Source organism: Cotesia glomerata, linkage group LG3 (genome assembly GCF_020080835.1).
Source record: "Cotesia glomerata isolate CgM1 linkage group LG3, MPM_Cglom_v2.3, whole genome shotgun sequence".
Taxonomy (NCBI): domain Eukaryota; kingdom Metazoa; phylum Arthropoda; class Insecta; order Hymenoptera; family Braconidae; genus Cotesia; species Cotesia glomerata.
In genome coordinates this window covers 25,794,217-25,815,592 of record NC_058160.1, presented here as the reverse complement: position 1 = coordinate 25,815,592, position 21,376 = coordinate 25,794,217, and the positions used below count along the sequence as shown (strand labels likewise).

At 28.9% G+C, this 21,376-nt stretch overlaps 1 protein-coding gene across 4 annotated transcripts in view; it reads right to left on the bottom strand.

Moving 5' to 3' along the window:
- The window catches only part of LOC123262142, a 49,940-nt gene that overhangs the window by 6,992 nt on the left and 21,572 nt on the right, over positions 1-21,376 (bottom strand). For 3 of the 4 annotated variants that reach the window (XM_044724244.1, XM_044724245.1, XM_044724248.1), the window contains 4 exons: positions 6,924-9,276; positions 4,447-4,810; positions 3,123-3,319; positions 588-977 (listed from right to left, as the gene is read on the bottom strand). In XM_044724244.1, coding sequence (XP_044580179.1) covers positions 588-977; positions 3,123-3,319; positions 4,447-4,810; positions 6,924-9,276 — 3,304 coding nt within the window. Of the gene's footprint in view, positions 1-587; positions 978-3,122; positions 3,320-4,446; positions 4,811-6,923; positions 9,277-12,804; positions 12,951-21,376 lie in introns of those variants that run through there. The other variant, XM_044724246.1, reaches the window with a different exon arrangement.

Sequence of the window (21,376 nt, the reverse complement as noted above, 5' to 3'; positions counted from 1 at the left end):
AAAGAAATTAAAAATTATCATATTACAAAAATTTTTAATGTACGAAATTTTGCGTATAAAAAAGGTTTTTAATTATTTTTTCCAAAGTATTAATCGAAAAAATTTTAAATGCAAAATTTTTAAGTGTATTAAAATTTTTTCTCCGAATTTTCAGCAGAAGAAAATGAAAATTTTCAGTCATATAAAAATTTTTAATACATAGTAAAAAATTTTACGTCATTGTGTAAAGTGTAAAAATTTTTGTATAGAATATTACACTCCAGTGTGTAGAATTTCACATTCTCATGTGTTGATTTAACACACTAGAATGTGTAATTAACATTCGTTTGTGTAAAAACAGTCAGTAACACAAATATTTGTGTTAAATTTGACGAAAATAATTTTTACTTAATTTAAATAAAGCTATTCTTTTGTTTATCTATTATCCAAAGATAAATATTGATGTTCTTCTCTTCAGAAATTAATAATTAATAATAATAGAATATTTGATCGTCAGCGAGTTTCTTGAACCAAGAAATTGTTAATTGAGTAAAAGTATTTTTTTTTCTCAGTGTATCCATGCAAAAAAAAAGACTTGATGTGTTTACCTGAAAACTGTGCTGTTTGAGCATAGTTTTGATAAGAATGAGCGTATCAAGCTTAGGTACTCTTGTGACAACCCGTGCAACTTCCTCGTCGGTAACGGTGACCGGAAGCCGACAGTTATCAGCCTCGCTTGGTAGTGGTTCCTTTCCGTAGTTGGTTAACCAGCGATGGGTCTTTATCTCTTGTAGACTAGCTCTCATTGCCGGATCCTTAGTGAGCATTCTAATTATCAGATCACGTAAATCATCCGTAAGTACAATAGAATCAGGAAATCGTAATGGTTCTGTTCTAACGGCCGCTTGAACGCCTATTATACTTCCGGAACCATCCCAAGGTACTCTTCCGGTTACCAAAGTGTACAGAGTCACGCCCATTGACCAAACATCGCATAGCTGAAAATAAAAAACATTATTTGCTTAACATTATTTAATTTTTAGATTAATTTAGTTTAACATTGTAATAGTAGGTTTAATCGATAATGCAATCTCATAGTCAAAAGATGTAAGCGGCAATTGTTCTCACTGTTTTATGTAATTATATCAAAATTATATTGCATTCATGTCATCTTCATACAAAAGGTTGAACACTCAAGAGACACTCACGCATTGGCAATTTATCGAGCGACGTACATATGAAATCGCTCTATACTGAAGGCGAAATGAAAAATAGATGAAAACTTTTTTTTTTAGTTCTTCTGCTTTTTATCGGATACTCGCTATGCCAATGGGAATTAACTCGTTAAAACTTTGTCATTACCCGGTAGCTAATACGTGATTTGTTTTACAACTCAGAACTTGTGCTCAGTTCACGGTCCTTGCTGATTGTTGACGGTATATTACAGATTCCGGAGTGAGGAAATGAATTGAATTTGAAAAATCGTTAACAGAGGGTATAAAACTACATGAATGAAATTGCAAGTTACCGCGGAGTTAACTGATCAGCGTGAATGCTGTAAAATTGGATTATAGTGTCCTTTTAAATTGAATTAAATGCACGAGAAATCTTAATTGAAATTAAACTTTCACTTTTTTTTTCTTTCTCTCAAAAGAAGTTTTTTATTTCAACAATGCAGTGTCGAGGTTAATAAGTTCAATTTCTATTAGAAAATTAATTGATTTAATGAGAAAAAGAGCTTATTTTTTTATCTACTATTGTAAATTTTTTATTAGTAGATATTTATAGACTGAAAAAATTAACTTGATTGATGTGAAAAAATTTTTTAACAGAGAAATTTTTCTGGGTTCAAGTAAATTTTATTTGATTCAAAAATTTTTTGTCTTGATTCAAAACAATAAAACTGATCAGAATAATTTTTTTTATTCAAAAATTTTTTTTTAGTCTAAAAATATCTACCAAAAAATGATTTATTATAATAGATATCAAGCAGCTCATGTGTTTCTTACAATAAAATGAATTTTTTTGTTACTTACTCTATCTATTCTAGATGTAAACTTACAAAAAATCATAAAAAAAATAATTTCTAGTTTCTAGTTTAGTTTGTTATATTAAAACGTGTTTTTTAATTTTTTAAGCTATAATTTATTCAAATGAAGTAATTTTGAGCTGATAAATAATTCTCTCATTTTAATTTGATAAAAATTGATTATTTAAAAAAAAAGAAAAAATATGCTCATGTTTTTCTTGAATAGAGGTATACATTTTTGGGTCATACGATATTGAAATAACTAATAAAGTCGTGATATAATGATAAATTGATGGCCGAATATTTTCCACAAATTATTCGTAAATTTCTCGAAAATTTATCTTGAATGAAAGGTCGCTGCTGATAATATTTTTTTCCTCGAGCTTTATTTTTTTATTATTATTATATTATAGGACGATGAAAAATTTTCTTGGGTGAAAATATAGATTTATAGCTTATAAATAATTCAGGGAATTCATGTTATGTACAAATGATAAAATACCTAACAAACAAAAGTAGTGGGTGTTTTTGTGAGATTGATTATGGCTGTATATATGTACATATATGCGAATGAAAGAATTTAAAGCGTGAAAGTTACCCCATATAATTTTTTTTTTGAGTCGTGAATATTCAGTTTGATTAATGTGAATACTGTGAAAAATTATTTCCTTCAAAAATACAGTACTTAATAATTTTTCATCCGTCTATTTATTTGAATAACAGAGCGCGCCAAAACTGCATCGAAAAATGGCTTTTAACGCTGAAATGTGAGGGTCGTTTTTTAAATGTAAAAATATACGATATAAAATATATAAACCGTCAAAAATCAAAGTTTATAAAATATATTAATGCAAAAAAAAAAAAAAAACTTGAATGTTTTGCTCTTTTAAAGATTGATAAAAAAGGAATTTAAATAAATATTGAAGGATAAATAAAGAGAGATAAAAGGTAGGAGGTACGAAGAATGGACGGGGATTCCATTGAAAAACTTTCATCGAATATCTGCAGCCTCAGCTTGAGCACCCGGCGGTATTATTCTTGAAAGGTGTGAATAGACAAAAAGAATGAAATATCAATCTACCCGAATAGAAATTATTGACAAACTAATGCTCACCGTTCCAGAATACTGAGCACCTGGGACTGTTGTTTCCGGCGCAGCGAACGCTGGTGTACCCGCAGATCCAGATAAAAGTTCACCAGGAGCTCGTAGTTCTGCGCTCACTCCTAAATCTGCGATCTTCACGCGGCCGTCACTGTCTACCAATAAATTACTTGGCTTTATGTCTCGATGAACTATTCTTTGGTAGTGTACTGTAAAATACAGTCAATAAATTATTAATTATAAATTATGAGAATTTAATACCTTTTTTTTTTTCAGTACAAACACTGAATTTACTGAATTCGATGCAAAAAAGATTCTTTTAAACTTATTATGAATTAATGTAAAAGAATTACCCTATTTCTTTTTTTTGTCTTCATTTCTATAACTGTTTTTTTTTCCATACATTTTTTTAAGAAAATTGAATTACCTTCAAGAGAAATTCAATTTTAAAAAAATCATATTTATTTCAAAAAATAATTTTAAGTATCAAACTCATCATAAAACAAAATATATTTGCAAACAAAAAATAATGCGATGAACAGTTTAATTAAAATTTCTCATTACACGGAAAAAAAATAAAAAAATTACATTATATAATGTAACGTGGCGCTCCGTATAAAAAACTGAAAAATTACAGTTTCAAATTGTAATTATTACAGATTTTGTAAGAATTACATTGAAAGCTCTGAAAATTAACATTCAGTTTGAATTTAGAAAAATGTTACTTTGAACTGCAATTTTTCTAGTTTTTTATACGAAGCGACGTTTATTACTACACAGAAAACAAAATTTACTTGAATCAAGTAAATAATTTTGAAGAACTTTATCTTTTTGATTTGAGTAGAAAAATTCTTAAACTAAGAAATTTTTCTTGATTAAAGAATTTTTTGTCTTGATTCAAGATAATGAAACTTTTCAAAATTATTTTCTTGGTTCAAGAATTTTTCTCTTGATTCAAGCAAAATTTATTTTCTGCACTGATAGAACGATTTGTTTATAGTTAAAAATATTTGTTAATATTTAACAAATCATTTATTAGAGACCACTTTTTAGTCCTTAACAAATATTTCTTAGTATTTATAAAGATTTATTAAATACAAATAAATCATTTTAAATACTAAGAAATATTTGTTTAATACTAAAAAGTGATCTCTAATAAATGATTTGTTAACTATTAACAAATATTTTTAAATACAAATAAATCCTTCTATCAGTGTGTGTATTTATAATGTAATTTTTCAATTTTTCTTTTTTCCGTGTATAAATTCAGTGATTCTACTAAAATAAACCATCATAATAATAATTATAAATATCGAGATAGTAATAGAAAACTTACAGTACTCAACGCCTAAAACAACATCTCGAAAATGAATCCTCGCAGTTTCTTCGTCAAGAGGTTTGTCTGTTGGCAATTCAAGTACTTCGCCTTTTTCTACCAATTCAAAAACTAAGTACAAGTTATCCTCATCCGGGTCATCGAGTACCTCAACCAGCTTCACCACATTTGGATGATCCAACTTTTTAAGTAGCGCTATTTCCCGATAAACTTTGGCAAGAGGGTTTGAAACTCCTTTTCTTCCAGGTGCCATTCTCCCAAATATTCCGGCCTTCTTCATCAACTTTTTTTTGCTCAAGATTTTCATCGCGTAGTGAGTTTCGTCCTCTTCATTGTATGCCAATTTAACTATTCCAAATGAACCCTAAAATCAATAAACAATTTAATTAATTTTCTGGATAAAGAAAAACAAAAAAAAAAAATACGTAAATAATCATTTACTTGACTACAATGAAATTAGAAATTAAAACTACATTAAATGTTTGAATAATTAGTTTTGTAGTTGTATTCTAATGAATTTCTAACTTTTAATTAACGTCACAATTAATCCTAAACTATTTCAAGTTTTAATTGTATCTAGCTGTTAATAAAATAATAAATTTAATATTTGAATTTAAAAATAAAGAGGCTATTGTTTATAATGTGAACCTGCATTAAAGTAATAAAAAAAAAATTTATGGAAAACAATTTCATTTGATCGGTAAAAAAAGTTTTATCCGTAAAATAAAATCTGTTCCTTAGAATTTTCTTCTCTCATATTCTTATATTCTATCGACACTGTATTCAAATTACAATAATCCATACAACAGTGAATAAAAAAAAACTCTTATAAGTATCGTGGGATAAAAAGATCCAGTGAAACTTAACGCGAAGTACCCTCAATTCGATAGTAAAAAAAAAGAAAGAAGCAAGAAAAAGAACTAAAGTAGTGACAAAGGCTGATGAAGAATACTAGAAGATAAAATATAGCATAGTAATAGTGTTAGCACTGAAGGAAAAGAAGAATAAGAATAGGAAGAAAAATAAGCTTATATAATATAAGTCTTATAAAACCAGAGTGTCTTCGTGTTATGTGTATGAGCTCTATCCAATATCTTTTTATGCATTCTTTGTGACCTCAGTCTATTGCTGCCATAACACTGATCGTCCTTACTTGAGCGAAATATTGGTGTCTTCACCTATACTAACCACATCACAGTATATCCATAAAGTTCCATGATTTTATCTCGACTTGAATCTAAATCCATAATTCACAGCTATGACCTAAGAGACTTCCCCCAAGACGTACAAGTCAACGAATAAAAAAATCACGAAAATATTTGCTTTCTTCTGAGAAAAAAAATAATAAACACACGTGCCTCAAGGGACGTATCTCCATGAACTCATTTAGATTGGAGCAAGTGAAGGCTATTTAATTACGATTAATTTTCGTCCGCAAGCTATTCTACCGCTTTTTTTATCGCTTGCTCATGAATCATTTCTTGTGTCTCGTCTCCCCTATCATAGTTTTTGTGAAGAAGAAAAAGATTGCTACGAATCGCTTATTCAACAAGCGCTATAAGCTATAAGTTATGGATGTTTTACGAAAAATTGTTACTTTTATGGAATACATCACATGTCGATTCAATACTCTTCAAAAATGACTCTGAGAATAAATTCTTCATGATTCATAAATAATAGAATGATTAAATGTTGACTGTTTATTGAAAGCTTCTTTTTCGATACTAAAAATCGATTAGTTAATTCATTCCTTATCGGGGATTAAAATTATCTTCGATTTGTACGGTTTACGATTGCAAGTTCGTGACGTATATGATAATTGAAGGCTAGAGTTATTTTTTATTCAACGACGGCTATTTTAGTTGAGAATTGTCGTAGAAGTGTTAAAAATCCTGAATGAATAAGTTTTAGCTTACTGACCCTTGCATTAAATAGCTCCAAAAAAGTTTTTCAAGAGTAAAAAAACAGAAATATTGTAAAATTTTGTCTTGCAAAATTGACTTTGCTGATTGCGCGTAATCGTAGCTCAAAAAATATTTTAGCAAGATTTTAGAACTCTAATTTTGACTAAAATATCGATAAAAAATTTTTAATATATTGATACAATAATTTTTGTCATGGATGAGTTAACTAATAAAAAATAGCTGTGTAAAAAATTTTTTTCTTCAGTTTGAAAGTCAAAAAACTGCATAAATGTCTTGTTGTTCATTAAAATTCTTTAGGGATAATTTTATAGATAGTATCATACTATTCGTTTTCTTCTAAAGAGCATGAAAAACTGAACAAATAAAAAAATTGCATGATATTATAATTCAAACATTGATCATGAAATGTTGAAAAATTAGTAAATTTTTAGATTTAATCAACAAATTAAAGTTGATACGAAAATTTTCCAATATTTTTACATCAAAAAAAGAATAAATACAAAATTTTTCAAAAAAAAACCATTAATATAAAAAACATTAAAGAAATCTTACTTGTCCAATATTATCCAGCAACTTGTATTGATTAAGTTGGAATGCGCCCTGCTTGTTATCAATACTGACTCTTCTACTTTCCCGAAGTGGCCGTCTGCGTATCCTAGGCGATCCCTGCGGGCTACCGTACGGCGAATAAGGGCAATAAGGATAGATAGGTCTGATCCCAACGGCTCCAGTATCTCCCAGTCTTTGATCAGCTCCACTGGGATGGGAAGCTAGTTTTCCAACCGGGGACAATCTGGCGGCATTGAACGATCCATCTTCCAAGCACGAGCTCTCTTGAACCGGCTGATACTTTATCAGAGGCACGCTTTCAGTGTGCAAAAGCACCTTATCATCTGGGATGCACAGAGTCGTCCCGGGAATAGCTTGTTCTTCAATATCGTGGCGAGTTATCTGCAGAGATGTTCTTCTATCCATAAGCCTAGGCTCTCCGTCCTCACGGTCCTCAGACTGGGTCGACAGCAGCTGGTAGACTTTAACAGACCTCGGGAACAGTTTCTTGGTATCTACTTCTTCAGTTTCATTCCGTTTCTGCGATTTCTTGATGCGATTGGCGCGTCTTTTAGCAATGAGAACATCACCATCATCATCATTATCATCATCATCATCACCATCATCTTCATCGTGATTGTCAACAACGACAGTGAGATTCTGCGTAGCGCAAGAAGAAGGGCTCACGTCATCCAGAGGCCTCTCCGAAATGCTTTCCAGCTCCATTGTCGAGGACAAAGGCGAACTGTACTGATGGATTATTCTACTACGATGCCTCGTAGGTTTGGGACTTGAGTTTGGAGAGGACGTCAATCCTTTAAGAGGTTTACGAAGACTTTCATCAGCGATATTGAAACTTTGGGATCGTGAACTCACTTTACTTATTGATCTAAATCTGTCTTTATCATCCACCTTTTTATCAGACTTCAAAGGCTGTAAACTATCTCTCCCAGAAACTATCTTTTCTAATTCCATCTCAGATTTTTTATCTTTTTCTCTGCAACATGATTCTAGATTATTTTTTATTAATCCACTGTCATGTGTCCTTGATAAAACCTCGGGAGATTTATCTACAATGCTTTGACGCGTATCTTTCAGCATTGCTGTACTCATTTTTTCATCAGTATCACCACAACTGATCAAGGTCGTTTGTCCAAGTCTATCACGAATCTCCTCGATATTTTTATAATCTGACCTCTCAGAGACACTATTCAAGGCATCGATACAATCTCGTCCATCATCCTCCGATATATCATCAGCATCCCCTTTAAGATGACTATCATACTCTTTATCATAAACTGACGTTTTCTTAATCCCAATATAACTCAACGATTCTTTTTCATCAGCTTTATTCTTGACATCCAACTGGTTTTTCGATCCCGGCAAACATACAATACCTTTATCATCATCATCATTATCAGGGGACGGACATTTAACGTCCTCAGCTATTTCCTTAAGCTCCTTAATATTCGGCATCTCAATGAGCCCTGCTGTTGACACTTTCCGATAAATAACTTCTGAAGTTGGCATTCTTTCAGATTCGTCTTCTCTTTCTCTAGTGGATGCAAGTCTACTGAGATTCAGCCGTTTTGCTGACGAGGATCTTCGCCTTTCTCTCTGGAAATCTTTTACGCTGCTGAAGCCTTGTAGTGTTTCGATGGTAGTTGAATTTCTGCGATCTTCATCAAAAGTACTCAGGTTGCTGGAGTAACCGCTGCTCTCGCGCCTCGGACGATAATACTTAGCTAAAGTCGGATGATTTATAACTGAGGAATCCTTCTGCAATTGACTCAACTCTTCACTGTTTTTGCAGGATGAAGCGTAAACTGCGGGAATCCGTTGGTTGTCCGGTAACGGAGGAAATCTGCTGTTAGACGTAATTGTGCTATCGGAGGATAAGTTCCTTATCGAATCATAGGGAACGACTTTTTGGAGGAGCAATCGTTCCTTGAGTTCGTCCAATTCGTCCAACTCAGTGTCGTCGAGACACACCGCGCTATCCTTTCTTCTGTCCCAATTTGCTTCGGGTACTTCTGCTGACAGCGAACTTCTTGATTGTTGCCGATAAGTTTCTCGTAATTGATAATATTCTTGTTTCTCGAGGATTTTATCACCAACAGGGACATTGGCTTGCCGAGATAAATTGACGCCGTTATCGTTATCGTTATCTTTGTCTTCTACAGCTATTTTTTGGGGCGAACAACTACTCTCGAGGGACCCAATGGTGCTTGACAGTTTTTCTTTCACTGACAGTAATGTTGAAACTACTGTACTGGGACTCGGCTTTGTCACTTCTAATGGCGTTGCCAGCAAGTGAGACGACGAGCTCGGGGATTCCTCGTCAATTGCCACGTGCCTGGAAAAAATTTATTTATTTAATTCGGAGTTTGTTATTCGTTTGATTAATTTAAATGAAAGTGCTTAAAAATGGAAACTTTTTGTTGGAATAAAAAATAGTAAAATTTGCCTTCAATCTACCAAATTTCGATTGAAAATATCATTCAAAGTATTAAAATTTATCAATCGATCCATTGACCTTAATAATATCGCTGGGAGATAAAAAAATTTTTTGATGTTAAAATACTAAAATTACATGTTTTTCGTATGATCTATACACTGATAGAAGGATTTGTTTACAGTTAAAAATATTTGTTAATATTAAACAAATCATTTATTAAAGACCACTTTTTAGTCTTTAACAAATATTTCTTAGTATTTAAAAAGATTTATTAATATTTAATAAATTAATATTAGATTTATTAAATACAAACAAATTATTTCAAATACTAAAAAATATTTGTTTAATACTAAAAAGTGGTCTCTCATAAATGATTTCTTAACTATTAACAAATATTTTTTGATACAAATAAATCCTTCTATCAGTGTACACTGAAAAAAAAAATTCTTGAATGAAGGGTAAATTTTCTTGGCTCAAAAAAATAGTAAGGCAGATTGAAAATTTCTTGAATGAAGTCAAAGTTTCTTGGCTCAAGAAAATTTCTTCTTGCTCCAAAATAACTTTTGTCTTCCTTAAAGTTTTCTTGACGCAAGAAGTTTGTTTTTTCTGTGTAAGCACATAATATGAAAATAGCTAATTTTAAGTTGTCTGAAATTTTCCCTTAATATGATAAAAATAAAAATAAAATTTCCGAGCTTCCATGGGCCGGAATAGTATATTACACCCCTACACGGAAAGAACAATAACTCACTGTACATCTTCGCATAGTATACTCCGTGGTATTTGTAGTGAAAAAAAATTTCAGACTATTGTCAATATCCTTCAAAGTATACTAAATTATTTTTGGACTGTACTCAGTGAAGTCTCCGATTTAATCGATTAATTTTTCTGGTTATATCGCGTAAAACTTCACGAGATATAATCTGAAAAATTATTTCGTGTAAATTAAACTATAATCTGTTGAAATTTGGATTATGTCCACGGTGACTCCGCCAATTTTTTTTCTAGCGCCTGCGCACTTAGCATTTTCATATCTATTATGTATTTTAAATATTATCCCATAATAAAATTGAGATGAAATGTATGTGAAACCAATTTATTCGTAATGTGATTGGTTGAAAATATTTATTCTCATTCTGATTGGTTGAAAACGAATATAATATACATAAACGACACATAAATATATCATGAAAATAAATATGAGGCGCGCGCTTGCGCGCGCAAATTAAATTCTAGTCCACTCTTATAATTTAGATGAAAAATATGAAAATATACACAATAAGACAAACTATTCGTAACGTGATTGGTCAAATATATCATAAGTATGAAAATATAGATAATTCCATACTAAATTCACACGCGCGCTTGCGCGCGCAACGTATACTAGTAATATTTAAAATACATAATAGATATGATAATGCTAAGTGCGCAGGCACTAGAAAAAAAATTGGCGGAGTCACCGTGGGCATAATCCAAATTTCAACAGAGTATAATTTAATTTACACGAAATAATTTTTCAGATTATATCCCGTGAAGTTTTACGCGATATAACCAGAAAAATTAATCGATTAAATCGGAAACTTCACTGAGTACAGTCCAAAAATAATTTAGTATACTTTGAAGGATATTGACTATAGTCTGAAATTTTTTTTCACTACAAATACCACGGAGTATACTATGCGAAGATGTACAGTGGGTTATTGTTCTTTCCGTGTAGGGAAGTAAAGTAAGAAATGTCTCAGATCACAGGTAATTGTTGGCCGAGGCGAAGCCGAGGTCAACAAACATGTGATCTGAGGCTTTCTTATTTACTTCCCGAGGAGTGTATACTATTTTTTTCCCCGACAAAGGCGGAAAGCGGCAACTTCGTTTCGCACAGCAGGGCTAAAGTTGACGGTTTACGCCCGGAGGGGAGAAAAATTTATTTATATAACCTAGTTAATTGACGTGACTGACAGATCGACTTTTAAGTAGTAATTAAATTGATAATCAATGCAATGGACGTTTAAAAATAGTTGGCGAGGATAGCAAATAAAGTGAGTAGTCATCGAAAAAAAATCACTGGGTAATTTTTTGTCGAGAGTTTAAAAAATCAATTACTGTTTCACATAATAACGTTGTGTCTGCTGAGAATCTTTACAAGAAAAAACAGTAAATCAATCTTTCAAGAATAGGAGTATTTGAATTGATAAAAAGAAGCTATTTTCAATGAAAAAGTTTTACGATAATTTATATAAGTTTTCATTAATTTAACCCACTAATTAAGTTTTAAATTATTTTCTTTATAAAATGTTTTAGTTTTGAAAGTGGTTATATAATAAAATTAAAACAATTAATTTTTATCGATTCAATTGTCGGGTTTGCTTTGTCTTCATACTGTAATTTATTGTCTCATAATTGTGCCACGAAAACTTGGACGATAATTTTACGGCAGATTAAACAAATCTTTGAACGAGCCATTAAATCTATTGTCGAATGAGAGAATTTTTTATTTTTGATTTTCATACTCAGTATGCATGTCTCTATTCAGGTTTATAACAAATAAAATAAAATAAAAAAATATAAAATCTAATAGCAACTATTCGGTGTGAAATCTTCTTTTGAAATGGGGTATAAATTTAAATATAAATATCGATTATAGTCACAACCATCAGCTTCCACTCTAGACAGGTTCGCTATATTCCTCAAATCTATATTGGGTTATTTACAGGTCGTTAAGTACCAGAACCACAAAAAATATTATATCTGCTGAGAGTAATAAACCAAGCACAGATACAGATACAGATAACACTTTGGGGTGATACTTAAGCGAATATGTCGCGCCTCAACAAACTTGCAATTTAAATCACGTCGCCGAGTGACTGTTAAAATATGAAATTCAAATTTATATGGGATAAGAAGCAAACATGTCAGCTACCGAGAATTTAGATTAAATCATACTAATATATTGTCATGGAAAAAATATTGAGCAAAACGAAATGATAAATTGATGGAAAAAAATTTACAGTTGAATATTTTAGAATTTATTATTAAAGATTATATTGTTATACGAAAAATATTTTTAAATAAAGACTGCCAGAGAAAAACAGCTATTTGATTTTCCAAGTGACAGAGTATATTCAAACGAAAAGATTCTGACAGACTTGAAATTACATTAAAAATCTGAGACTGTGGTTCGTTCCTAAAAAGACTGAGCACGTTTGTATTATATTTGGTATGTATAATATAAAGCTTGTATGTCATTGATGAAAAATAACAATTTTAAGACTACAATTTAAATAAAAAATAACTAAGTTGTATTTTTTATAATTCAATTTACAAATCATAACATTTGTAACTAATTTTATTAATTATTATTCGTAATGAATAACTTATTCACTAAAGTTAATCAACTTTAATTAAACTAACAAGTTCAGTTACACTCACATCGATTCATTCATTATGAAAATAACAACGATCGGCAAAAGTTGTAGACAAAATTAACTGAATAACTGGGTATTATTTATTTAGAACTGACACTAATGCAAAGCAATGCGAAACTGCAATACAATGTTGTCACCACACTATATAAACTTATATTATGGTTAGAGAGATAGATATAAATTTACGGTAGATTAATCCCGATAATCTGAGCCAAAAGTTTGTCATGAAGGCAAGGTTTATGTATTGAAGTTTAGATTAAATCCCACGCTTAAACTTTCTGCTGTGGTTGTGGATTCCTTTTTGTTTACAATTATTCTCTTTCTTACTCATTACCACTCACTTATTCTTCCTACTTCATGTATTCAAGATTGTATACCGACGATATACTCAATATACTAAGTCTTTAAGTATTTCTGGTAATATTTGCTAATCTAATAGCTAAATTTTTTTTAATTAAAAATATAAATATATATAAAATACGAAAATTTTGAAAGTAGATAGATAGAAAAAAAATAATTAAATTTAAAAATGATACTGGATTTTCAAAGTAGTCCAATAAAAAACAGAAAAGTATACAGCTCCCATTTAAGAGTCTTCTTTGAAATAAAATATTTATAGCGAAGCAAAAAAGACGTAGGATATTGGATTTGTATATTGTTTTCAATACTTATGTTTATAAATTATTTTACCGATCAATATTACATTAAAATTGATAATTTTCGAAAGCTAAAGATAACTCATTCAATAGAATTTATTGATCGTCATTGCTCGGTAATATAAATAACGAAAACCTTTCAGAACTCAAGATAAATAAGCGTTTTAAGAAGAAAGCTTAAAGTGTAACAAGTTAATAAAAAGTTGATGGAACTATTAATAAAATAAAGAACAACAAAAATATACAAACTACGATTGAATCGATGTAAAAAATTTATTTGATTTACTCTTACGATCTTACAAGTCTATAAGAGCAGCAATATTAATTTAAAATGTCGAAATATTAGAACATCTCACTAACGAGAAGAACAACTACTATTCATTAAATTAAAATAGTCCATCTGAATAAATTAAGATTAAATCTTTTAACGTCTGTAATATCAAAGGAACATCAATGAATTTTATTTATTTATTTATTTGGTCTTATTTATTTATTAACAAGTTAACGATATCAAAACGTGGAGAAAAAAATTACAAGAATTAAGAGCTAAAGATTAAAAATAAATATCAGCTTGTGTTAAATTGTTAAATGGCAATTAAATAAATGAAAGGACACAGAAAGATGACGTTAACTGGTTACAGTCAATAGCGATAGATTTACTCGGATAATATAGCACTGGATTTTTATCGGTGATTGAGAAAATCGTCAACTGTGAAAATAATTATCGTATATCTACGCTAACAATGTGTATTCTTATTATTGTTGACAAGTTTTAATTGGGAAACAAAATGATGAACTGTGATAATTATCAGTCTTCTTTATCACATTATTTTCAATAATTCTATTGACTAATTTAACAAAAAATTGTTAGCTATCCCCCATGAAAAAAAAAATATACAAAAAATATATTTTAAATAAATTAAAAATCTATAAAAAATATATGAATATATAAAAAATATGTATAGTAAATATATTTTTAATAACTAACTTTTGGCCGATTTTCATATATATTTTATATAATTTAAATATATTTTAGATATATTCAAAATATATCTTAAAACACATAAAAAATACATAGCTAAAAATAAAAAAAAAATATATTTTGAATATATCTAAAATATATTTGAAATATATAAAATTTATATGAAAATCGGCCAAAAGTTAGCTATTAAAAATATATTTACTATACATATTTTATATATATTTATATATTTTTTATAGATTTTTAATATATTTAAAATATATTTTTTATATATTTCGACATATATTTTTTTTATATTTTTTTTTTCATGAGGGATTGCTTACTGATTTGTTTTCTTAAGAATTTATTGAATTAATTACAAGCCTTTTTACCAATTCCATAATTAACATTGTACGGACCGTCTCATTATTGGGTGAGATTAATATAAATTTCTATTAGTAATATAATTATGAAAACAATGAAAGTTGAAATCTGAATTCACTGAACATCCAAGAAAAACTTTGAAAAAATATTGGGATTGGACGAAGCTAAGAGCAACTTTTGTCAAAGTTATTCTAGTGCTTTTAGTGAAGTTACATTCTAATTTTCATTGATTTAATAATTACATTATAGCAATTTAGATTACATCTCACTCAACGACAAGACGGTCTGTCCCGAATAATGGTGTGCGATAAAATTATTAAATTTTAAATGAGGTTTATAATTAATTCAAAAATTTTTTAGAAAAATTAAAAACCGATCTTCTTAAAAAAAAATAGGATTATATTATTATTATTATTATTATTATTATTATTATTATTATTATTATTATTATTATTATTATTATTATTATTATTATTTTCTTTTTTAATAAGGCATAAAAATTTTTCCAGCTTGTAAGAATATTAAAAATAAGCCAATATAACGATTTAACTCACCCTAAATATTAATAAATTATCGATCGAAAGTAATAATAACACCCAAGTCTTTAATATCAATACAAGAGAATAAAAATATTAATATAATAAATATTGACGACTAAATATAACCTGTGAACATATATTCTCATCGAGAATTAATTTCGATAATCATCGTAACACGAGTCAAATTAATAGAAAAGATATAAATTACATATAGTAATTACGTGGGAGTTAGCAGCGCTATATTCCCTCAGGCCTTGTAATTCAATAAAATTTAGTGTGTGGTATCGTATCGTGCAGTAATTGACGTGACAAGATGTACAAGGTAAACATGTGATCTTAAATCTATTCATATAATATCGAAGCTTGTTTTAATGAGCGGATTTTTTTATCTCCGCTATTCCGACCTGGACCAGTTCAGTTTTAATACAATGTGAGTTGGGGAATTCCGATCCTCTCGATACGAGTCATTGTCAACTTTCACTTCGCGAGTCATTCAGAAGTTGTTCTCAATAAACCCAGTAGGCTGTGAAATATAAACAGGCGCAGCGAGACGACATATTACGAAGTAATGTTGCGATTGTATCGTAATCTTAGACAATTAACGTCAGTTCAAGTCTACCTCAACATAAATTGTCGAACAATATTTTATTGTATCACTAATTAACAGCAAAGTTAAAATTATAAGCTCAAAATTAAAAAAAATTTTTTTAATTACAATCAATGGCGAAAAATTTAAATTAATGAGTCTTAATAGACAAAACAGGAAGTTAAAAATAGTCTCTGATTAAATTCACTATTTTTATCATCAATACTTTTAAAAACAACGCACGTCATAAAAGATAGTGAACTTTGAAACATTGATAAAAAATTTGTTTTTATCGTATTGCTGACATCAATCAAACGTCAATAAACGTATTAAGTATTAATTTATTGCTTATAGCTTGAATGATCAAATTTGAACAAAATTTTTCTGGAAATGATAAATTTATGTTAAATTTTCTCGCAAATGAACACTTAATAGCATTATATCGGTAATATCAAGAAAACAGTGATAAAAAACAGCTGACTAAAGAATCAATTGTAATACAGAACTGCGAACTGCGGCAAGACCTTGTATTATATGTTTTGTTCCTATTGAATTTTTTAAGTAGTCAATGCAACACAAAGTTGTTATCTCTCATCGAGTATTCCCGTGAGTCTTGACCCACCTATCGCCCCCACATTTTTTCTTCCCAGTTAAGAGAAAAGGTCAAGTTGTAACACACAATTCTTGTCACGTTGCCATAAACTATATAAAACCTTCGTATATTATTACGCGATATCGAAAGATGAATATGATTAATTCAATCGGATTCGCACTTGATTGTATCCCGACTGTCAGCTTTTTTTTATATACTCATATTCATATTATGTATCTGAGCAACGTCATCTGAGTGCAAAAATGAATAAGCTGTTTTTTGGGATGATGAGTATACGCGTTGGATGGTATTTATGGATTTTGTACCAATAATGCTCGAATATTTAATGGAACATAAAGCCACTCCTACACAAAACTTGATTGTTATTATTATTGTAGTATGTTATGTTATGTAGCGAACGTATGGTATTTGTGGCATTTGAACTCGACACTTCACCTAATCAAATAAATGTACATATAGTAGTTAGAAAATTCTGGAAATAAAAATAAACGATTCAAAAATTTAATAACTGAAAATTATTACATTTTTTATCAAATTTAGCTGGTAAGAAAATTTTTTATAAAAAAATTTTTACATTGTTATGTGATACTCTACAACAAATATGACAATAATATACCATTGGAGTTATATCAAATCAAATATATTTTAATTAGATTGAGTAAGCACAAATATACATTAATATATTTAATTTTACTGTTATATATGGTCACATAGATCACTATTTATCAATTTATGTTCAGTCAATATAATTTTTCATGCGGATAAATTTTAATTATAAATGTAATTTGAATTATAGCTAAAAAGTTCAATGTTGACGTAAATGATGGAAACCGGCGTTATTTTAAATCAAAAGTGGACTGTTAAAAATTAACTTTTGAAAGTACAATCAATTATTTCAATGCTCTGATTTTAATGAGGAAAACTTTTCTCAGCTCCAAACATTTTTCATAATATATCTATACATTCAAATGCAGTTGGATTTTCAATAAAAAAAACTGACTGTTAAATTTTGTTTGGATCCCCATCAATATTAATGTATTTTAAGTCATAGAATGAAGGAAGCATTACGATTACGGCAAATTTACATACTTATGCAATTGATAATGAGATATATGGAGGAATTTTTTTTTTTGATAGATAGGTAAGACTTAAATACAGATTTACATATGTTACAACGGGTAATCATCGAATAATGATTTATCATGTTCTATATATAAATATACGCGAACATATGTTATGAATGACGCAAGTGATAAAGCCGATGCCACAAAGAAGCCACAGTAATGGAGCAATGTAGTTAAATCGTTGTTATTATTTAGTTTCCATAGAATATTGTGGGAATAAACTATCAAAATTCCATATGCCTAAAGGAGAACACATACATATATGCATACAGTAAATCAAAAATGTAACGGAATACGAATTACTCTAGTAAAAGTGTATAACTGTACTTTGGTAACGAAATTTATGTTGAATTTTATATACTAAGGCTTTTTTATCACTCACTATTTTACGGTTCAATAATCCGAAGAACATTTTCATATGCTACATTGCATTATTCATTATTTCATATTTACGTTTTTTTTTTTTTTTTATATATTCATACAGACGCATATGTCTAAACTAATATTTATATTGAGAAATTTTCTTGTAATAATAACCTAATTGGTGTTGTATAGCTATTTAGTTTTTGTGAAAGAAAAATTCCATGTGGTTTTTTCAGAGTGAACTATGTAACGCTTGTCAGAACGTTCATCTTCACTACTATGATAGATTAATATGTTATGTATAATACTTGATGCAAAGCACTTATAATAAGAGATTAGCGCAATGATAAAATTGAAATTCTACTATATTTATATATATTTTTTTTTTAATTATGTATGTAAATTATGTTCTTGGGTTCATTTTTTCGTAAGAAAAATTTTTTGTAGTTTTATGGATGTAAATATGTCTAAGATTGTTGTGAAATATTATTTTCAACAATATTAAGTTTATAAATCTTTTTTATTATTTTTATTATTATTGATTTTATTTATTTTTATTTTTGTTTGTAAATTATAAATCGTTTTTATCTCATCTATTAAATTAAAATTTATTTCCGACTATTTTTGGATTATTATGCTAGTATAATTAATTAAAAAAATTTAACAAGCTTTTCATTATGATTAATACAATGAAATATTTATAATCGTAGGTAGTAGAATGAAAATAATATTTTTAAATAAAAATTGTGTAAAAAAATAATGACTAAATTTCACTCGATAGCATATAATTTTATAATTACTCGTATGCGGATACATTTTTCAAAGTTTACCCTGGAACACGCTTTTATCATCTCACGTAATCAAAACAATTTCATACATATTTGTGAGCGCTAAATAACCATTGTGTATAAAATATAGTAAGTAAGCAAATATGAACTCAGTTTATTTAACATTTATTGAAAATGAATAAACTCTTTAATACCTACGCAAAATAAATAACGACTGAAAAAATATTCAGTGAATCAAGGATTCACTTTGTTGTTCAATATTTAGAGAGTATATTTTTTTGGTAATTATTTTACTCATATCGAACATTAAAATCGTTATTTTAAGAAGATTTATTTTTTTTTATTTTGTTTTTTTTTTTTTCAGTAGTCATAAAAATAAAAATAAAAAATTTTATTTTTTTCTAATTGCAGTGAATTGAATAAAAAATTTAATTTTAAGAATTTTCGTTTTGCATATTATTATAATGACGATTAATATAAGAATTTTTTCAAAAGGTGAAAATTATAGATACGCAAAAATGCGATAAATTTTTTTAGATCCCTAAGGTAGATAACCGGTTCCGAACCTTTTAAAGATGAGTGAATCCGGCTAGACCTGCGTTTTTACAAAAAAATATAGGACATCCTACACTTAAAGTCTTTTGAAGCGTGAAATCTTAAAAGCCATTATTTTTACAAAAGATATAAGTCTATAAAACTAATAAAAGCTTCAATTTTTTTTGTTTAAAAATTATAATTTGTAAACCCAAAACTCTGAATTAATTCATAGAAATATCTTTATAAAGATATTTTATTAATTTTTAAAACTATTTCAAAGAAATTCTTTCAAAGGAATGTTAATTAATTACACTTTCTAATTTTTTTTTCTCTCTCCTTTTCGTAAGTAACTTCATTCAACACTAACTTAATATCATACCTTACTAATTTATGTATTATATATCTTTTCCACAGCTTATACTTCGTTCATTTAATTTTTTGACATGGACTAAATGCGCGGCTTCGAGTAAAATAATTTATCTTTTCAATAACATCGAAGCATTTTTTTCAATAAGTTTAAAAAGTCAAGTCAATTTAAAAGTTTTCTTGTACTCGAATAATTAAAAGCGCACTGCAGATGACAGAAAAAATAAGTTACTTTTACTCTCGAAATAATTCTTCGCACGCGGCAAAAATATAATTCTGTTGTAAATTATAACTTGTAAAGAACAATGAACGTCTTTAGTAGAATAATAAAAATTAATACATAACATAATTTAGAAATTTAATTTGAATATGTTATAATAAATTTTTCAAAAGACATTTATAAATTAAAAACTAAACTGCTTGGAAAAAACTTCGAAACAAGTTAGTTTTTCTCAATTGGAAAAAGTTTTAACGCCTCACATTCCCACATTATGGCCAAATTTATCGTTGTCTTTCATCATAATTCGACTTACCGTGAAGAAAGCAATAAGTGGAAGAGTGCTTCGTTAAATAAAGTGATAATGACTAATTATTAATTATAGTTTAAAATTAAACATCAACACAATAAAAAAATTAACAAATAATAACACTAAACACAAATTTTAACAAATAGTAAACTCGTGAATCAAAAGTACGCGGAATGAATTCTGCGGGCCATATAATGTACAATAACTCATAAAAATAAACTTATTTCCAAGTAGTATAAAAATAAAAATAACAACGTAAGTCTATTTGATTAGATCTATATAATTCGGAGTGAATTTTATTGGAGATAGATAGTCAATAAAATACATAGATAATATACAAATCATAAAATTACTGACACGTGTTTTCAGATCGGAGCTTATACTACATATTCACACACTATTTTTGTTAAATTTGTGGTCCCGAGACTCTCTTCCGACCTGCGCCAGATCCAGAACCAGACTCTGACCGTAGTGGTCTCAGTCGAAGTTCGGACCGTGTGTTTCCCACCACCAATCGCGCTGTAACCAACGACGCGACCCCAGCGTCGCAACACCGTCCTCGACATATCACTTGTGTCTATGTATGTGTATATATATAATGACTGTTTATAGTCATATATTATGGATGTAATGTATAGTCAATTGTTTAAATATGTGATAATGTACTCGCCTGATTATATACCATTCACTTTAATATCTTGATTGAATTCATTTTACCTGTACGGTGAATTTTTGACTCAGACTTGATATGATTTTCAGATCCTCAAGAACTTGCAAGAGATTTATAGAGCTCAGATATTAATGATTCAATTAGCTTATTTGATATTTTCTATATTGATAGTAGAGGTGTGCGAATAGTGTTCGAATCGAATCGAATCGTCGAAAAAAATCATAGTTCTAAAAATTTCAGGATCTTTTAAGATCAGTACAAGGTATTATACAAAAAAAAATTGAGCCAAAATTTTAATATAGATCGTCATTTTTGACGATTTTCAAAAATTCAAAATTTAACAAATTTGGCATTTTTCAAAATATTTTTCTTTCAATAGCCCCAAGTGTACCCTTTCAAACAAACGAAAGGTCATTTCTGTATCTATAATAGCGTTCGAGATATAACAAAAACAAAATTGAA